Raw genomic sequence first — 20,003 nt, forward strand, 5'->3', positions numbered from 1 at the left:
CTTCGTTCAGTGTTGGTAAAATCGTATTCGGCCCGTCCTGTGTGCAGGGGAGGCCCATAACGGGCTTAAACAGTGTCGTGTTTTTTTGTTTTTTTGGTTTTTTTTTGGAAAATAAGTCCCGTTGTTGTCTACATTTAAATCCTGATTTGGGGCAGCTCAGAGTATCTAATCTTGAGGGGAAAGAATACTGACGTGTGCCAGGAAGTCGGAATTGGACCTGCTTCGAGAGTAGTTCACGGGGAGGGAAGTGAGGGGCTCCTGCTGACACGTGCTCAGGATAGCGGGCAGCCACACTGTCTCGAGGTCAAATGGAAATCATGGTCCAGGAAGAAAGGAAGCGGGAGGTCAAGCCTGCATTTGTGCAAAGGGTCATGTCTTCAGAGACGCTGTAAACAGGAAACAGAGCCAAACCCAGAGGCTGGGAAGAGCGAGGAGAGTCTGGGAGAGGACAAGTCCAGCGGAGAGGCAGAAGCGGTTTCTGGGGCAGGCAAGCGCTCACGTGAGGCACGGTCTGCCCAGGATGTGCAGTTGGGGCTGCGAGGACTGTTGAAGGGTTCGTCCCTAGATGTCTGCCGTTCTGCCACGCATTCTGGGGTGCTGTCCAATCTTGGACCGCACTGACGGTGGACAATAAAGCAGGAGGCTTCGGGGGCACGTGGGGGGTTTAGTTTGTTAGGTAACCGACTCTTAGTTTCGGCTCAGGTCCTGATCTCAGGGTCGTGAGATCGAGCTCCATGTCAGGCTCCATGCTCAGCATTCAGTCCGCTTGATATCTTCTCTCCTTGTCCCTCTGCCCCTCATGCATGTGCTTTCTCTCTCTCTCTCTCTTCCTCTCTCTAAAACAAGTAAGTCTTGGGATGCCTGGTTGGCTCAGTCATTGGGCGTCTGCCTTCGGCTCAGGTCATGATCCCGGGGTCCTGGGATTGAGCCCCACATCAGGCTCCCTGCTCGGCGGGAAGCCTGCTTCTCCCTCTCCCACTCCCCCTGCTTGTGTTCCCTCTCTCGCTGTGTCTCTGTCAAATAAATAAATAAAAATTTAAAAAAAATAAATAAAACAAGTCTTTTAAAAAAAAAGCAGGAGGCTTTGGTTTTGGTTTCCTTCTTCCAGAGATTACTGCCATCATGGGGGACTTCCTGAAAGAGACTGAGTTTATCCTCTAGTTTCTCTGCTCAGCAGCTTGTCTTTCCCGTTAGTCCATATGGGTTCATGTCCAGGTCTTGAACCTTACATACGATAGTGACTTCCAGCTACCAGGCAGGTTAAAAGTCCCAGGAATCTTAAATAATATATTTATTCTCACTCTTCACAACAAGTGTTTGTGGGAGGTTATGGCGTTTAATTTTAAGAAGTAAAAACACTAAAGTTCATAGAGGTTATGTAGTTTCTCCAAAGTCAAGGACCAAGTGGCAGAACAAGGGTTTGAACCCAGGTCTGCTCCCTTCCAGTGCGGTGGGGAGCTCTTTCCCCAGAGAGTGCTGCTACAGTGCCCTCCAGGATCCGAACCTGGGCCAAAACTCACAGCCACCTACCCCCACTCTCTGGGAGGGACACACCAGTCAGCAGCCCCTGCCCCGGGCCTGCCATGCTTCTCATACAGGTTTTGATCCCTTTCAGGGCTAGCTAGCATTCCTAGTCAAAACCTAATCATCACTCTGGACAGTGAGCTTTAAGCAGTGTTACTTGAAAAAAAAAATCATTAGGGAGTCAAACAAAAAAAGATGTAGAGGAATATAAAGGAAGACAAAACAAAACAAAACAAACACCCTGACTCAGGAGCCCAGGATCTAGAAAATGTTTGTGGACATCTAAAATAATGATACTAATAAATAATAATAATAATATGCTTAGATTCAAAGTGTGGAGGAATGTTCCAAACGAAAATGAGCTCAGGGGAGTGCACATCTTGACTCTGGTTCCCTCTACACCCCCAAATAGCTGAGTGACCCCAGATCATACGACTGTTGGCCCCGTTGGTGGCGGGTCAAACTATGAAGCTTGTTTAAATTATTTGGAAGGTGCCAACCAGTCCAACAGTTATTTGAATTTGTGTCAAAGAGTTCTTTTCTAACAACAGAAAGTACCCTTTGTTTAGACTAAGGTGTTCCTGGTTATTGGCTGTCCTGGGTGGAGTCCTGGCTCATCCATCCAGCACTGTCCCTTCCCTGCCCTGAATGCTGATCTCCGTTCTTACTCCTGCCGTGGATTCCAGCCGGCCTTCCTTCAGTAGCTGCCCTCATTTGCTGGGGCTCTTCAAGGTCAGGCTCTCCCCTGCTTATGTTAGTTCACACCACTGATGTTCCTTTGTTTTTTTTTCACTGTGTCTTTTCTCCTTGGACTGTGTTCAAGATGGTGCAGTAGCTTCTTCCCCGCCCTGGACGCCCAGCCTAGAGTCAGTCCACAGAGCTGAGTCCTACCTGAACCACTGGCCTAGTGACACCCAGTGAGCTAAGGCTGACAAAACCTGAGAAAGGGATAGAAATACATTTTCAGAAATTCTCATGACAGCTCCTTGTCCCTAGAGGTAACTTGTACAGATGATGGAAATGTCTGACACCTCAGAGTCTTTCTCGCAGATCCATAAAAGGATGGCTGAATGAGACCTTGCAGGGGAGGGGGTTGGGGGTCTTTCCTGAGCATTTCCTGTATGTGCTGGGTACTCACGGCAACCCCAGGGGACGGGATTATCAGCCCCATCGCATGCACGAGCGCACCAAGGCCGGTGATGGGCACGAAGTTCCTGTGTACTGGTTCTGGGCATCCTGCTGGTCTCAGAGCAGAGTTCCTTTTGCTTCTCTGGTGAGAGATGTTAGCATATCTTCTCTCCTGTTTTGATAGCCACTCTATTTTACCTGTGTGAAATGTCACCTCCCTTCCACATTCAAGCTTCGTCTTCCTCATGAAGCTCTTCTACTTTGAAGATTCTACCCAGACTTAGTCGCATCTTTACCACGTACCTGGAGCACTGATTTTTCACATAAACCGTATCCTGCCTTATATTATCAGTTAGTTTTTTATTTGGCAAAGAGTGTTCCTGAATTGAATCTGAAGACCCGACGGCGGGGAATCGTGTCTCCTCTGAATCTCTCCAAGATGCTAGAATCGTTTTGTGTAACTTCTGCTCGTTGGTTGGTGTTCTGATTTGTTTTTCCTTCGTGTGTTATATCTTTGTCATAACGTGTCATGCCTTTGCTGTAAGTGTGAGCTGGACGAGACAAATCCTGCTGTCATGGCCTTGACAGCTAGCAGGGAATGCAGGGGTCTCTTGCTACCCACAGCATTTGTCCCTCACTTCGATGGTGGGGTCAGAGAAGGACGCCAGGTTGTCTAAATCTGTTTGGATCCTGAGAGCTGGATAGCAGGAGCTCCCTCTCAGCGTTCAGATGGCCAGGGACTGGGTCTGAAATATTAGCAGAATCTGACTCAGTTCTGAGTTTGGGGAGCAAGGGGCACGCTTACCGATTGCAGGTGCACAATAACTCTCACGGGCTTCAATCGGGTACCAGGAGTTCAGGGTGAGAATGCATATCCAGAGGCAAGGATTTGTTCATTCACCCGACAGGCAGATGTGGAGAGGCCACCGTGGGTCAGGTGCTGAGATACGAACCAGACGCACACACCTGCCCTGCCTTCCCCACGCAGCAAGCAGTGGAAATCAGTGTGATAAATACAAATAGAAAAATCTGTGCTATCAGGAAGCAGGCTGTGGGCAGGTTAGGGAGTGTTTCAGGAGGATGAGGAGGTGAAAGTGGCTTTTATTTGTGTGTATGGAGTGTTTGGTGGACTCCAGGCACTGTTAGGTGCATGTGGCCCACATATGTGAACAAGTCTGCCCTCAGGCCCTTGCCACGCTAAAGCTTACGTGTTAGAAAATCTGCCAGCGCGTAAGGAGGCAGTGGTGTTGGGCTGATTCTGGAGGGTGAGGTAACACCTGAGCGGTGTGGCTAGAAGCCAGTGAGGACAGGTGCCTTCCATTCGGAGGGCACTGAGGATGAGGAGGGGGACTTCACCCACTGCTTCCCCTGGGATGTTCCTGCAGCAGAAACCGGAGAACAGTTTCATCTAATCAGACCGTTTTAACAAAGGCTTCTTTTCCATGCTTGCTAAGGTTTGCCCTCCTAGTCTAGGTGCTTGGTTGGTGGGAGAGGTCTTACTCAATGCCCAGAGGAAGGATGGAGGGATGGACAGATGGACGGATGGAGGGATGGGATGGGTCGTTTGTCATTTTGAGGGTAGACACGATCATTACCATCAGCATGGGAAAGGGGTCACCCACAGACCCAAGTCAGGAACCCCTGGTTACAACTCAGAGGACCCAAATGTGTTGTCTAGAACCGTGGGCCCCTTCCCAGGGGCCCCCTCCCGCCACGCTGCAGCCGGAAGTGATCCCCGCTTGAGTTTGCATGGGGGGGTCTGATGGCCTGCACTTCTTTCATTTCAGACTGCTCTGCCATGACCACAGCGCGGTACCGGCCCACGTGGGACCTGGCCCTCGATCCGCTGGTGTCGTGCAAGCTCTGTCTCGGGGAGTACCCAGTGGAGCAGATGACGACCATCGCCCAGTGCCAGTGCATCTTCTGTACTCTGGTTGGTCTTTTGAGAGAAAACAACTGTTAAAAACAATTTCAGGAGGAGGCTTTTTGCATTTGTTTTTAGTGACCTTGGATCCCACTTTTGCCTGGGATGGAGTCCCTTACGCAGTTACTGAAAAGAATTCGCCTTGAAATCAGTCAGGCACCCAAGTAGATTTCCATCACAGGTGCTCCTGATGCAAAAGTTAGCGGTTAAACAGAATTTTAGAAGCTAGTAATGCAATTGAGAAAATCTGATTGTGACATGTGCTTTCCTTTCCAGAAAGAAAAAGCTTCACCCTACCTCATTTTAAATTTAATTTAACAGTTACATGCTTGCGATTATAACAGAGTGCTAACCTAGTGAGTGTGCAGTGAGAATATTTGGCTATTCATGTCAACTTGCACCCGTGTCATGCTAACGAGGATGTTGAAATCACATTTAAATTTCCGTAGGATGTAGCCAGCATTATTTGGGGCCAGATGATCCGCTCTTGGTGATTATAGGGACTTCTCTTTCCATCAGGCCTAACTCAGACTCAGCATTTCACCCCTCAGAAAGGGAAAGTGAGGATATGGGGTTTATTTTCAGTTCATTTTGTTGAATTCTACTTGATTTTTCTTCCCATTCAAGTAATAAAAAAGGTCCAAAAAGAAAAAAAAAAAACTGCTTTCTTCCAGCTATTAAAAAAATCCAAAAAGTTGCTTCTGAATTTAACTGTGTTATAAATGGACCATCTGGGTGGCCTGCTGGTGTATTTTTCAAATGTCTAGGTTAAAATCTGTCACTAGACAGCCTTCCCTACCCTTTTGCAGGAGCCGTGTTCTCCCCTCCTGCCCTCGTTTTATAGACCTTATTACTTCATGTCTCCTGATGTCCCTGCGACATGGGCACGTTCAACAGTATCATGTCCCTTTCAGAGATAGGGAGATGGAGCTTTGCAGACCTTCACGTCTCCATCTTCTGGCTTCGGACGCCAGCTTTCTGGGGGACAGGATTCTGTACCCCTTAAACACCTGGTCTACTCAGGACTCACGACTGCTGATCACTAAAAGTTCACTGGATTACAGGGCAGCGAGTCCGCCTCAGTGTTGATCTGCAAGAAATGCGGCTCATCAAATCCTCAGGAAAGTCACTTCAACGTGGAGGGCAGGAAATTGCTTTTGACATTCTCCTGAGATGGGAAAGGGTGGGCGGGAGAGGAATGTGGGAGAGGCAGAGAGAGAGAGGGCCCTCCAGCCATTAACACTGTGAATGGGACTTAGTTGCACTTCTAGAGGAAGAGCTAGGGTGGGGGAGCAGTCAGGAGGGATTAAAGATTTTGCTTTATGCAAATCGCTTCCCCTTTGTCTGAGGGCAAGTCTTCTGTGGTCTCCACAGGGGGAGTCAGTCCCCTCGGCTCTGTGCCCTCAGGTGAGCTTGCTGGGTCTCAGTCACCTGCTCCGCCCCCCCTGCCTTTCCTTGCTTTCATTGTTTTGGTTTTCTGTTTCTAGAGAATTGTAGTAAAAACAAGTAAGCAACTCTAATTCACATCAAGTGCTTAATTTAAGTGGGGAGAGGGGACTTTGAAGGGAGGGAAAGAGCACAGAGAGGGGCATCTGCGGTTCTGAGAGATAGCAGGACAGTGGAGTTTTTTTTTTTTTCCACAGCCAGGTATTAAAATGAAAATGTTGAAAAAAACAGTCGTGCTGGTTTCTGCAGCGTGAACAGAGGAAGCACCTGCGTGTTGACAGATCGAGAGTGGGGGAGGTGCCTGCGCCCCGTTTCTCCTGTGTGTGTGGCCTCGTGTCACCCCGGGCCCCCCACCACGGCCCACGGCCAGAGGAGTTGTAACTGCCCCTTTCCTGGGGGACAGACAGGAAAAGGTGGGAAAGAGGAAAGAGAGAAAATTGTCTAAGACAGAAGGAAGTCCTCTTCATAAGTAATCACTGGAGAGTTACCGTTAAGCTCTGAGGGAGGTTGACCTCAAGGAAGGAAGGGCCCAGGGGGAAACCAGGATGGTGCAGTCAGGCATCTCTGCCTTGAAATGCAGGCTCTGTTTCTGACCTCGGCGACCCCTGAGGCCTCCTCTGTATGTTGGGTCCCCCAGTAGTTAATGGTGGAGCCCATCCTGGAGGAAGCCGAGACTTAGGATTTGTAGTCGAGTGTGCTTTCCACGGTGGCCAGATGAGGTAGACTGTGCCACACAGAAAAGTTGGTCTCCCTGGAAAATGTACCTACGGTCCAGCCCCCAAGCCTTCTGCTCCCTGTGTGGTTCTGGCCTGGGGCGGCGGGGAAGTTGACGACCCAAGGCAGCCTTAGAGGGGCTACTGCCTTTCTGGTCTCATGCCCCAGCTCTGTCAGTGGTATGCTTTAGAACCCAGGGGAAACCTTTCCTAGAAAAACCCTCCCAGTCCAGCCCCCTCATACCATGACACCCCCACTTTTGCTTGTCTGTCTGTGATGGCTCTCTCTCTCACGTTTTCTCTGATAGCTAGCTCAAATGACCCCTCTGTAGTTCGGACCCTCTTGAGTGGAAGTGCCACCATGTAATCGGGTCCCTGCCTTTATCCAGCCTCAAAGCTCTGTTCCCCACCCTCTCCCCACGTCCTCTGTTCCTAACTGTAGGAAGCTTCCAGCTCCTCTTCTATCTGGTTCCTTTTGTCGAACTGTGTTGTCGTGATGTCTACTTACCTATGTCTGCCACTAGAGGAGCGGGGATTTTGTTTTGTTTCATTGTCCGCTAAACTTTGGCCTTCAGTGGTGCTCAAAAAAATGTTTGTCACTGGAATGGTCGGTGCTTGAGTTCTAAATGGCTTAATGTCATATGAGCAAGATGTTACTCTTATTTTTCTTATTTTCACTATTGCAACTGCTCTTGTTCTGGTTCTGCCTCTTCCTCCTCTCTGAGGCATGCCTAAGAAATCGTAGTGTCTCCAGATTTAGAGGAAGCTAACTCTGGTGCACCACACGGTAAGAGTGAATCCTGGGGAGTAGTTTTCAAAGTGTTCTTCAGCTCAGGGTCTCTATTCAAACGGAGGTCTACAGGGGAGACTAAAACTATGTCAAGTGGTTGAAAGCAGGCCTCTCTGTCAGTGTAGAGCTTGGGGGCCATGAGCCCAGTGGATTATCTCTGTCCTGCACGTTGGCTCCTGGGGGCTCTGTGGGGCACAGCTCCCCGGCCTCTTCTCTGTGGGCTGGGGCCCAGCGGTGTAGAGGGCCTCGTCCTAGTCTGGGTCTAGGGTCTAGGGATGGGGAAAGGCATACTTGCAGGGTGAGGTGCCTTGAGGTTCGAGGCTGAGAATGGACCAGAGGGCCGGGGCTTCCAGCTGCCAAGATGGCGGCCACATGGCCACGTACCTCAGCAGGGCCTTTCTGTGTCCCTGTGGCAGACCTGCTTTCTGATCTGCATGGTCTTAGGGCGCCACCCAGACCCCTCAGATTCTCTGCCCACACTGCTCACAGGCATGCCACAGTGGTTTTTGTCTTTATCTCTGGTTTTTAGGTTCCCTGTAAAACTCTGCCTTGCGGGTAGAAAAGGATGGGGAATAACATTTGTTAATTGTTGGAGCCATACCACATTTATCTCACTTGTCATAAAACCCGGTGAAGTGGCCAGAATTCTCCCATCTCATGAAGCGACTCAGCAGCTCAGAAAGACGAAAGGTCCTGCTCAAGAATGCTCTCTGGTTGCCTCCACTCCAGGACACTTGTTGCTTGCATCCAGATCCGGCGCTTATCTACTGACGGCCCCTAAGAAAATGCTGAGTCTCTGCTGGGAAACTTCACGAAGGCCTGGAGGCTGCTCTGGAGTCATTTGTGGGCCACACTCCATGGCAGGGGCAGGGGCAGGGGCCTTCCTCCATACACCCCTGGGTCCTGGCACCTTCCATCTGAAGAAGGGTACTCGGGGTCTGCTTTCTCTCTCCCTGTTTTGTGCACTTGATTCTCCCTCCCGTGGCCCCCCTCCCTCTTCTCACCCAGGACACCCATCCAGGTCTCTTGCAGTTGAGGCCCTGGAACCCTGCCCCATTGTTGGCAGGGTACCCCAGTGGAGGTACTTAGCGGTGCCCCCCGGCCCCTTCTTATCTGTGAGGTACAGAACAAACACACTGTTGGTTTCTCTGTTTGATGGAATAATCTTCAGTTCTATGGACGGTTGAGATAGCTTAGCGTAATGAGGCGAAATGAGTGGAGCCTCCCTCTACTGGAATGAGCCCTCAGGCTTCCCAGTTCTGAGCAGCTGTGCGAGGACTCACGTTGTCCCCCGCTTGGGCCTCAGAGCCACGTATTTGAGTCCCCTGTCATGGGCCCTCTTAATCCAAACACCAGGAGATCCCACAGGACCACAGAAGCGCCGGATTCTCCTGTTAGCGGTAGTCCCCTCAGGGCTTCTCTGTTCTTCCATAGTTTTGGCTCCTGGTATTTGTTGAGTGGATGACATGATGGCTTCTTAGTGTTTCTGTCTCTAATGTATGTGGGTTAACACTCTCCCACTGCGGCACCTCTGACTTGCCTTCCAGCGGGAAGTCTGCAGTGAAGGTGAGGTTTGCTTAAAGACTCATTTTTGTTCCTCTGTGACTTTGGTTTTTCACATTCAGCAGATAGAAAGCATTGTCCACACTTGTTGCTTCTCTTGCAGCTTGTTTACCGGTGTGGTGGGAGGGGCGTGTGCCCCCTGCAGAGGAGGCTGTGCCCTCCCCCACCCCAGGGAAGGACATGCCCCCTGCAGAGGAGGATGTGCCCCCCCCCCCCCACCCCGGGGAAGGACATGCCCCCTGCAGAGGAGGATGTGCCCCCCCCCCCCCCGGGAAGGACATGCCCCTTGCAGAGGAGGATGTGCCCCCCCACCCCAGGGAAGGACATGCCCCCTGCAGAGGAGGTTGTGTGTCCCCCCCCCCCCCCCCCCCCCCGCAATCCAGGGAAGGACATGCCCCTTGCAGAGGAGGCTGTGGCCTCCCGACCCCAGGGAAGGACGTGCCCCCTGCAGAGGAGGCTGTGGCCCCCCCATCCCAGGGAAGGGCGTGCCCCCTGCAAGGAGGCTGTGTTCCCCCCACCCCAGGGAAGGGCGTGCCCCCTGCAGAGGAGGCTGTGGCCCCCCACCCCAGGGAAGGACGTGCCCCCTGCAGAGGAGGCTGTGGCCCCCCACCCCAGGGAAGGACATGCCCCCTGCAGAGGAGGTTGTGTTTCCCCCACCCCAGGGAAGGACATGCCCCCTGCAGAGGAGGCTGTGTCCCCCCACCCCAGGGAAGGACGTGCCCCCTGCAGAGGAGGCTGTGTCCCCCCACCCCAGGGAAGGACGTGCCCCCTGCAGAGGAGGTTGTGTTCCCCCCACCCCAGGGAAGGGCGTGCCCCCTGCAGAGGAGGCTGTGCCCCTTTTCAGAGAAGGGAGTGCTGCACTCTCTCTGGGGTCTCTCCCCTCCCCACTGGCCAGTGCAGCCCCTGCACCAGGAGAAGGGAGTCCAGGATTCCCTGGTCCCTGTGCCAGAGCGGAAAGCACAGCTTCAACTCCAGGCTCTTTTTTCTGTGGAGAGCAGTGGTGCCAAGGCCCCTGAGTCCCCAGAAGAGCCCCCAGGTTGTCAGAGTGGGACTGAGTCCCCTTCAGGCCTCCTGGTCACCCTCAGCCTCACCCTGTGCCCCACGCTGGGTCCCACCTCATCAGAGCCTGCCCCTCATCCCTGGCCATGGTGGGGTTCCCAGAATAGCCCTCCTGCACCCCATCAGCAGGGCTGGTAACCGCTCCTGCAGGACTCCCCCGAGGACGCCTCGTTTTGATGGTCGATTTTTCCAGTACCTGCTGGTTCCAGGCCAGGCTGTGGGGTGTGCCCAGTTCCCCCCCCCACCACGCGTTGCCATCACTGTCACTTCCCTAAGCCAAGGCCCCACACTGCCCTGATGGGGACTCCTGGCCTGAGCCACTTTCCCCTGGTCTCCCTGCCGCACTCAGGTTTACCCTCACCCCGCTGAGACTGAGTTCTTTCATGCGGCCTCTGCTGGAGTAAATCCACTCCACGGGGAAGGAGTCTCCACCACCTCTGCACACGAAGCCCCATTGCTGCACGCGGCCCGGGTGCCCTCCTGCCTCTCTGCTCCCCATGGGCTGCCGTGTTTGACACACCCGTGGTCCAGCCAGCCCTTCTGGGGTTGCTGTGCTTTGTGTGGACCTGACATGGGAATGGGCACTCTGTGCTCTGCCTGCCCTGAATGAGCACGCCCCTGTCCAGCGCCGGCCTCACCTAACCCACAGCTGGCTAGTCTCTCTCTTTGCTTTGATTGTGGTGAAGGAGGGCCCCCCAAACCTTGCCGCCCCTGGGTCGGCTCCAGCGCGCCCTCCCTCTCACAAAAGCAGGTGGTCCGTGCCTACCAGCTGAATTGAACTAGAAGCCCCAAGTGGCTGACAAACCGGTGGGCTTCCGACTTGGTGCTCTTCAGAGAGACTGTTTCACGCCAGATCGTGGCTCCACGACCTTACTGGGCATCTGTAATCACAAGCCTGCCGAGGAGTATACGTGCCCTGGGTCCCTACCTGAGGGCCCGCAGTGCACTGATACTCGGGGTGGTGGTAGCCGTGGGGGCTGCCGGGCTGACGCCCACGGAAAGCACGTGGTGCCTGCCCGAGCAAGTGACCGTAGCCACCTCGGGTTGGTCTCATGGCTGGAATGGGCTTGGTGGTGGCAGGCTTCTCTCCTCCCACCGCATGCGGAATGGGGGCTCCGGGAGGTGAGGTTCCTTGCGCACAGCTGGGAGGTGGGTAAGCCGGGATTCAGACCCAGGTCTGTGCTTCCAGGGCCCTTGCTCTTCAAACGGCGTTCACTGGGGTCCCACCGCCGTTGCTTGGACCTGCCTGTTCCTAAGTAGTGGATCCCCGAGGAGCATAAGCCACGCCAGCTCCTCGGAGCAGTTTCTGAGCAGTGTTCTCCTGCTCTCAGGATCTTCAGCAGCCTGCAGGCCTTCGAGTAAGAAAACAGACACCATGGAGACTTGCTGTAGCTCAGGCAAGGCCGCTGGCTCTCTGTGGCCCACTTCTCCTTGGCAAGAAACCGAAGCAGAGCTTTCAGAGCAAATATGCAGTGCCGTCTCCTCTTTGGAACTTCGTTTCAGACAGTTGGAAAACAAAACGGAAAATGAAATGCCTGGAACATTCTGTGGCTCTCGACACCTCCCCTTCCTCCTTCTGCCCTTTGCGCAGCGGATGTCCCCTTTCTTGGGATGTCCTTGTCCCTCTGGCCAGTGTGTTGCCTCTGGGAAGCCTTCCTGGCCCTGCCCCGGGGGGGGACCCCACTCCCCACTGGGACGTCAGAAATAGGGCACTGTCCCGACCTGCAGGAGCGTCTTTTCCCCCTGCGGCAGCCATGGGGGCTTGGCGTCTCGGACCGTCGTTGCATCCGAGAATCATGGGCATGTATGGATGCATTCCAGGGTGACTGACTCGGCCAGCTTGAAGTACATACAGCAGAGGCGCCCGGGTGGCTCAGTCAGTTAAGGGTCTGCCTCTTGATTTCAGCTCAGGTCTTGATCTCAGGGCGTGAGCTCAAGCCCCGCATTGGGTCCCGTGCTGGGCGTGAAACCTACTCTAAAAAAACAAACAAAAAAAAGGTACGTAAAATTCTGTGTTCTAGTAAAAAAAAAAAAAAAAAAAATAGGAGGTAACTGAAAATACATAATAAATGATTGCGTGTGAAATAGTTCTTAATTGAGGAAGAAGGCAGAAATTAAAAACAAAACCCCCCTCTTTGGAGTCAGGCATACTTGAACCCCAGCTCGTCTACTTACAGAGTATGTCTTTAAGCCCGTTCTTAACTTCCCCGAGGCTTTGTTTTCTCGTCTGTAAACTGGGAGCCATGGCACCTCACCTGACTCTTGTGGCAATGGCTAACGCAGCTCAGGTGAAGACACTGATCCCTGAGAGCTCCAAGCAACATGATAGCGGGAAATCCATCGATATCTGCTTTTGTACTACCTATTTATTTTTACAGAAGTTTCTCTGCCCATTCTCTTGTGCTCCTTTTAAGACCTCTTTTTGCTATTAGATGGAAAAACATGGCTTGTGAGTCCTGACCCACTTCATATCTGGAAGAAGACTGGGCTGGTTTTCCATGGATGGTTGACTGGACACTTGGATCCTCATCTCTTTTTATATAGTAAACAAGTCGATGCTCCCAGAACATAGTCATTGTGCGCATTGTGCAGAGGCCTCTGAATGATCCAGCCAGACGTGACACACTGGTGGTTTTGCCGTCGGCCTGTTCTTGAACAAGGATGTTCAGAGTCGTAGAGACCCCCTGCTGGGGGTTTCCCACGGGCGCTAAGTGTCGTATTGTGCCTTTCGGGGGACGCAGAGTCTCCCCGCCGTGGTGTACAGCCCCGCACAGCGCTATGAGAGTTTATGGCATTGCAGTGTTCTCCAGAGATCCCAGATGCACAAACTGAGGACAAAAAGTAAAATCATCATCTTGTGGTTCTGATAGATTTTTATGCCTCTGACTCTAGGAATCCTGTCATGCAGATAGACAAAGCAGAGGCGGAGTGGGTGCTGTGTCCTGGAAATTGTGCTGGTGCTTTTATGTTCTTTCTTAGGATCACAAAGCCCAGCCAGGTGGCCATCCCTGTTTTATGGTCAAGGGAGCCGTGGCCCGAACTCGTCAGGGAGCCCGTCCGTGGCCTCTGCCTACAACGGTTCCGTGGGTCGGTCTAGCTCTGCCTTCGCTCTTCCTCCCGCCTCACCGGTCACCTAGCCAGACGCAGCACATTCCAGGTTCCTCCTGACTGGAAACACAGCATTGTTGCAAGGGTGGCAGGCCACCAAACCACAGCGTGACTGTCTCCCCCAGACAGCTGCTGTGGTGCTCACGGCCAGAGCCGGGGGGGCAGGCAGGCCTGCTGGTGGCTCCGTGTGACTGCCCCCTCTTCTCTCTGCCGCCTCGCTTCCTTCTGGTGTGGGTTTTGATGAGCATACCTCTGAGACCGCAAACAGCTCTCCTGCATGCAGCTCATCCATACCCGGTTCTCTGGGAACTCTCCAAAACCATTGTGCTGGCGAGATATCGGTGACCCATGCATCGCGGAAGTTCAGGGGGCCTCTGCCCTCACGGGGAGCCCGGGCAGGACCGAGGAATGCAGTCCGCCTTGGGGCTGGGCTCTGGGCGCCCACATTGCAGTTGTCGCATGAAGCCTCGCATTCTGTTTAGTGCTCTTGAGAAAGGCTGTGGGAAATGGCTCTGAGGATTACCTTGATTTGTATTTTTAAAAGAAATGGCTACCTCGTGTCTCTAGTGTTTGAAATATTCTGATGTGCTAGAAGGGTGAGAATTACCCATTTAGATCAAATTATTATTTATATAATCAGGCATACAGTTTTCCATGTCATCTTCTAGATTCTCTTCCACGAAATTCTTACAACTCCACCGTGATGTGGGTTAAAGCCCCCCAAAGTGCAGGTAGGGAAAATGAGGCTGGTAGAAGGAGAGTAACAGACGTGTTCCAGGCATAGGCATAGAGCTAGTCAGAATTGCAGCTGGATTCCAGTTTAGACACAGCCATTAGTAATGACCATGGGTCCTTCTAGGGCAATGGAGTGCACATTTGAGGGGAGGTAGAGGCTTAGGAAACATAGCTGATGGGCTTTTCTTGATGAATCACTATTACTTTTTTTAAAAAGATTTTATTTATTAGAGAGTGTATGTGCAAGTGAGAGAGAGAGAGAGAGAGAGCACAAGCAGGGGGAGGGGCAGAGAGAAAGGGAGAAGCAGGCTCCCTGCTGAGCGGGGAGCCTGATGGGGGACTCTACCCCAGGACCCCGAGATCATGACCTGAACCAAAGGCAGACGCTTAACCGGCTGAGCCACCCAGGAGCCCCAAATCACAATTATTTTTAATAGTGCTAATATAACAGTGGTGTTGGCATCATGAACCCCAAATACTGGACTGGGGCTGTGATTGCAGGTTGATCTGGGGATGCTGTTGAGATGGTTTTCGCTGGTTTCTCCACTTAATGGCCACAGTTTCTGTGCTCTTTGAGTTCTCCTATGAGCGTTTCAAAGTCTGTCTCATGTTACTTTTGGTAGTGAGCCTACCAGGGGAGGCCATGTCTTTCCTTCTAATTGTGCTTCATAATGTGCTCTTCAGGGGAGTGTGGGCTTCCCAGACTCGTAGACTGAGGCAGGAGTGTACGACCGCATCCCGCTCCAGAGAACTCTGCCCTGTCTCCCACTTTGTCTGTCTGACCCGAGACTTTGAGCAGTCCTTCAAGTAGGTGCAGTTGTAGTAAGTAACTGCTGGGAAGTGGGGTGTCAGGGGTGAGGATTGGCATCTGTGTGCAGGTTCTCGGGGAGCGCAGGGGCATTTCTGAGTCGGGCCGGGCCAGGCTTGACTCGGGGCTCTGCCCTTGCTGTCTGGCTCCGCCGGCAAGCTCCTTCAGTGACTCTGTTCACACCTGAAAGGTGCAACTGTCATCCCCTTCCTGTAAGAATGATCTCAGGTGTACGTGAAACGATGGAATAGAAAGGGTTGAGTACAGTGCCTGGCGTCTGATACGCATTTGAGAAATGCTCCTTCCCGACCTCCCTCTCCTCCTTTCCTCCTACCGTGAGATGCACTGGCGTGGTATTTGCCAAACTTGTGTGCAGGGACCCCACCTGCAGCCTTCGTTCTGTGGCCTGGAATACTCGTCAAGTGAACAGAACCTCTACTTTGGTGGTCGCTCTGGGCTACACGGTGGAAATAGGCAAATAGTGAAAATAGGCGGTGTGCTGGATTATGTATTGCGGGGTCTTCGCCCTTGAGGAATAAAGATGTTGACAGATACTTCTCTGTTCTTTGGTTTTTTTTCAGTGCCTGAAACAGTATGTTGAGCTCTTGATCAAAGAAGGACTGGAAACTGCGATCAGCTGCCCCGATGCGGCCTGCCCTAAACAGGGCCATCTGCAGGAGGACGAGGCACGAGCGTCTGAACAAACCTGGTCTTTAACGGGCGCAAGGGCGCCCGCGGTAGATCCGCCGGGGGTCATGGGCTCTGCTTAGGCCGACCTGGGCTGTGTTCTAGCCCACAGCTGGTCATACTTCTTGTTTGTGTTTTTTCTTCTTAGATTGAGTGCATGGTCGCTGCTGAAATTATGCAAAGATACAAAAAGCTACAGTTTGAAAGAGGTAGGTGCCTGGGCGGGTTAGCGGCTTACGATTCCCGTGGTGGTGGAGGACCGGCCGGTGCGTCGGGGGTGGGGAGCGCTTTCGGGGGATAGGATTGTCCATCCTTTGGCTGCAGTGGAAGTGAAAGCATCGATGTAAGTTAGATTTCTGAGATGTCGCGGTCATTTTGAGTTCTCTGCAGAGCTCCCAGGTGGAAGGCCTTTGTTGGGTTTCCATGTGGCAACAAGAAGGAATCCTGAAACACAACTCCTTTACAGAGATTTGGGTTTAGGGGTTGGTTTAAAGCAATCTGACCCTCATGGGGCATGATTATTCTGCAGCCGGGTTATGGCTAATAGTTTGGGGACTAAATTCTTAGACGGTGCAGAATTTAAAAGATCCAAAGGCGCAGAAGGAAGTTGGGAGGCCACGTGTGGGTGAAAGTGTGATGACCGGCGTCCTGACAGGAGAGTGTAACCTGTGCTTTTGCACCTGGGGCGGGTCTGGACACGTGGGCGCCGGGTCCCACGTCCCTTGTCTCAGTAAGTTTTGCCAGACTTCCAGCTCTAGTGGGTGGCGGTAGCAGTGTGGACCAGATCTGCCCCCGTCTCCAGGGTGTCCTGCACACCCTCTTGGCAGGAGCCAGGCCTGCCACAGACCTCAGGGTTCCCCAGGAGCACTGTGTGGCACGGGCGGAGCGGAGGTGACATCATTTTCAAGGTGGCCTTGCCAAGCATTGAAACGTGTTGGATGCCCAGGACTGGTCTTTGGCTTGGCTCTCTGAAGTGTGCCAAGGTCATAAAATGATGTTTTAAAGAGTCAGTGGCTTCCATTTGGCTTCATTCCCATATATATCCGGGACCTTGGGCTCACCTGAAAAGGAGCAGAATAACAGACATGTTTAGATGATGCTCCTTAGGCACAATTTTACTGTGAAGACACCACATCCAAACTCTGACCTTTTCAGCTCAGACTGTAATCATTCAAGTGTGCTCTCCGCTCTTCCTGCTCTTATACAGAGCCTTCTCTGCATCAGAAGCTCATTATTGAGATGCAACCCTGGGCTGCATGTTTACAGGAAAACACTCAAGATGGGAAGAATGCAGAATAGAGCAGAGGAAAGGATCAGGAGATTCCTAGCTTAGCCGAATGTGGAAAGCTCTTTCTTTCTTTCTTTTTTTTTTTTTTAAGAAATGCTACAGATAGTTGTATTTCCTCTTGAGGCTTGCTTAAAAAAAAAAGGCAGTGTGTGGCAAACTTAAAAAAATGAAACAGGATTCTGATGACATTGAAATTGTTTTCAATTGTTTATTTAAATGGCATATATCATTTGCTTTGGGGTGGTTTATAGTTTAAATGTAATACCATGTGATACAGAAGTCAGCATGTAGAGCTATAAAATTGATTAATTTGGATTTCTGAGACTTTCAGGCTCTTCTGAAAATATTTTCCAGAGAGAATCTTGACAGAAACTGGTAGTTATTTGGGTTATAAGAAAATTAACTTTCTCTGACCTTGAATTTCATTTAAAAATTCAGCTGGATAAATTTTCCTACCTAATAATTTCAACTTTGTACTTTCAAATACTTTGTAATTTCAAGTGCTTTGGCTCAGTCAGGGATTTTTTTTTTTTTTTTTCTAAACTTTGCATAAAAATGAAGCCAACTTGACTTAGGTGAACAAAATCTCTCAAGCCTATTACTTGAGAACATTTTGCTAGCACTATGTGAAAAGCAACAAAAACACAAAATGAACTCAGACTTAGTATGACCAAAGACCTGTCTGAATGAAATGTTGAAATGTTAAAATGTTGGAGCTAAAGTAAAGCAATTGCTTCCAGCAAGTACATCAAACAAGTTTTGAAACAAGTGATTGTTTTGAAATGCAGTCAGGGAGGCCGCCCCAGGAAGAGAACCCAGCTCCCAGGTCCTCTGACAACACTTAGTTCCTAATTGGTTTAAGTTGCAAACATTGTCTCCCTTGGGTCTTAGCATGTCTCCTCTCATGTAACAGCCTTGATCTTTTTTTAAATTGGAAGTACGGTTGACACACAATGTTATATTAGTTTCAGGTATAACAAGCTTGATTTTCATCTCCTCTCCCCCACTCCTCCAGTTGGGATCTTTGGCAAGGAAGCTGTGGGCTTGTTTTTCTTTCCCAGTGCCCACCTGCCCCTGTGGCAGACTCCAGAGGCCTTATGGGGGCAGGCTCTGCAGGGGGCCCACTCCCTCGCATGCCCCACCATGCTCCGCTACACCCGTGCTCTTGGCTGAGCAGCGACCCTGACAGGCTGCAGGTGTTTTTTCCCTGTTCCTCACTCCTGAAGCTCCTGCCATCCAGAGGCGGGCCCTGCAACCTCCTGGGTTCTTTATTCTTGGGGCAGCAGGTCCGATGAATGCTAACGTCAGGGCTTGTCCTGCATGGTGTTGGTGCTTTCCTCGAGAGTAAAGCCCAGAGAGATGAACTCACTTGCTGAACTGATCCATCTGTAAGCAGGCCTGACCGGGGCCGAGGGCTCCCCACAGGGCGGGATGCACTGCCACGGGGGTGCTGCGGCCGGAGCGCGGGCCTGGCCAGCCGCGTAGTGAGAGAGGAACCCCATCTCTCCTAGCACGCTTCTCCAAGAAAACCACTTTAAAAAGAAAAGCACCTTTTTAAAAAGTCTTGGGCTTTTTTATAAGCAGAGCTATTAGGGACCTGCTTCCTTCATCTATGATTAATGTGTCTTGGGGAGATGGAAGCTGAGAATTAGTTTCTAAGGTGTGCCAGAAAATAGGTTGCTGGCCTTGTTTGAAGACCTATGCTCTACACAGACACGTCTATGTAAGACATTAGATATAATGTATCGAAGATACAATGTGTCTAATGTATATTGTTAGGTATATATGTGATCCATAGCCCTAGATGTCTGTACCTGCATGCTTTCCGAAAAGGAGAGCTCCCTGGTGCTCCCCAGTGTGGATTTTCTTACTGATCGTTTCCTGTCTTGTACATCAGCTGGCGGAATTCAGCATGGGAGTGGCGACGGGCATGTTAGTACAAGTCCACGGGAAGAGCCCTGGGGGCTGTATTGCAGGGTTTGAGGTGTCCTGGCTGCAGGGGAAGGGTGTTCGCCTTCGGCCGATTGGGACAGATTCTTTGCCCTTTTCCTCTCTGATAGGAAATCTCTCCCCCGGGGACAGGCAGTTCCTGTCACAGCTCCATGAGGACAAAAGTCACAAAATTTAAGTCATTACCATGGAAACCTTAACTAGGTCTCCTTGCCCTGCGCTCCTTAATATAACTGGGTCTCGGCCGATGAGGCAGCCTAGTAGCTGCCTTCGCTGTGCCAGGAGAGTGAATGGGAGATGGGTTATGGCCACGGGGTGCGGGAGTTAGTGCAGCCAGCCCTGACGCCGCAGGCTCCTCACTGTAGAGGCCGGGGCCCGGAGCAGGGGGAGCCCGCAGGGTCTGTGTAAGGGCAGCATGCTCGCCGACGCTCTCAGACAGACCAGCACTGACCACAGCGTCAAGATAGAAGAGAAGAGAGCAGGCTGAGGACCTCTGTCCCTGTGTCGTGTGGTGGTTAGCGTGCTAAGTGCCCACACCCTGCATTGCCCTTCCGCAGGTGCTGTGCTCATAGGGGACCCCAAAATCTAGCTGGGGTGAGGCTGGGCTCCCCCAGAGCCCTCTTTAGCACCGAATACAGGGAGCCGTGTGGGGACCGTCGTGAGGAGGTGAATCAGACCAGGGAGGGGAGTGCAGCGGGTCACCTGCCTCGCTTTCATTCCCCGGGGTGGGGACCTCCATGGAGGGCTTGTCTCCCTCCTCCTTTCTCCTGTCCCCTAGGCTCAGGTGAGGCTCCCCACACATGTGCCCCGGGGGCAGCCACTTCGTTGCCCCACAGAGCCACCCCCAGATCTGATGGCCGCAACATTCCTAGAAAAGCAGACCCTGAAACTCAGCTAATGACAGGAGCTTTCTCCTCATTCACTCACCATTAGGAACATCATGAAGATTTTACGTTACTGTAATGAAGGTCAGTTAAAAAGTAGCATATTTTCCTGGATTCCAGAGATCCTTTATATTAGACCTACCAGTTTGATAGTTTCCTGCCATTGATTAATTCTCCCTTCCAAACAACAGGTCGAGGAGGAGTTAGATTAGAGCAGGAGTGGGTCAGCTTTGGCCAGTGGGCCCAGAGTGGCCCGGCCCATGGCTTGGCATTGTAAATAAAGTTTTATTGGGACACTCATTTATGGATCAGCATGGCTGCTTTTGTGCTACAATAGCAGAGCTGAGTCGTTGGAGACAGACCGCACGACTCTCAAAGACTAAAATATACTCACTG

The 20,003-nt window shown here is 51.8% G+C and overlaps 1 protein-coding gene across 1 annotated transcript in view; it reads left to right on the top strand.

Moving 5' to 3' along the window:
* Window positions 1–4,447: 4,447 nt before the first annotated feature.
* Window positions 4,448–20,003, top strand: part of RNF144A (ring finger protein 144A) — a 41,937-nt gene continuing 26,381 nt past the window's right edge. The window contains exons 1-3 of the mRNA XM_028099621.2: window positions 4,448–4,585; window positions 15,380–15,484; window positions 15,634–15,694. Of these exons, the coding sequence (XP_027955422.1) occupies window positions 4,451–4,585; window positions 15,380–15,484; window positions 15,634–15,694 (301 nt within the window). The 5' untranslated portion in view covers window positions 4,448–4,450. The remainder of the gene's footprint in view (window positions 4,586–15,379; window positions 15,485–15,633; window positions 15,695–20,003) is intronic.

Source organism: Eumetopias jubatus, unplaced genomic scaffold, assembly GCF_037043125.1.
Source record: "Eumetopias jubatus isolate StellerSeaLion01/CBP00866 unplaced genomic scaffold, mEumJub1_p1.0 scaffold_9, whole genome shotgun sequence".
Classification (NCBI taxonomy): domain Eukaryota; kingdom Metazoa; phylum Chordata; class Mammalia; order Carnivora; family Otariidae; genus Eumetopias; species Eumetopias jubatus.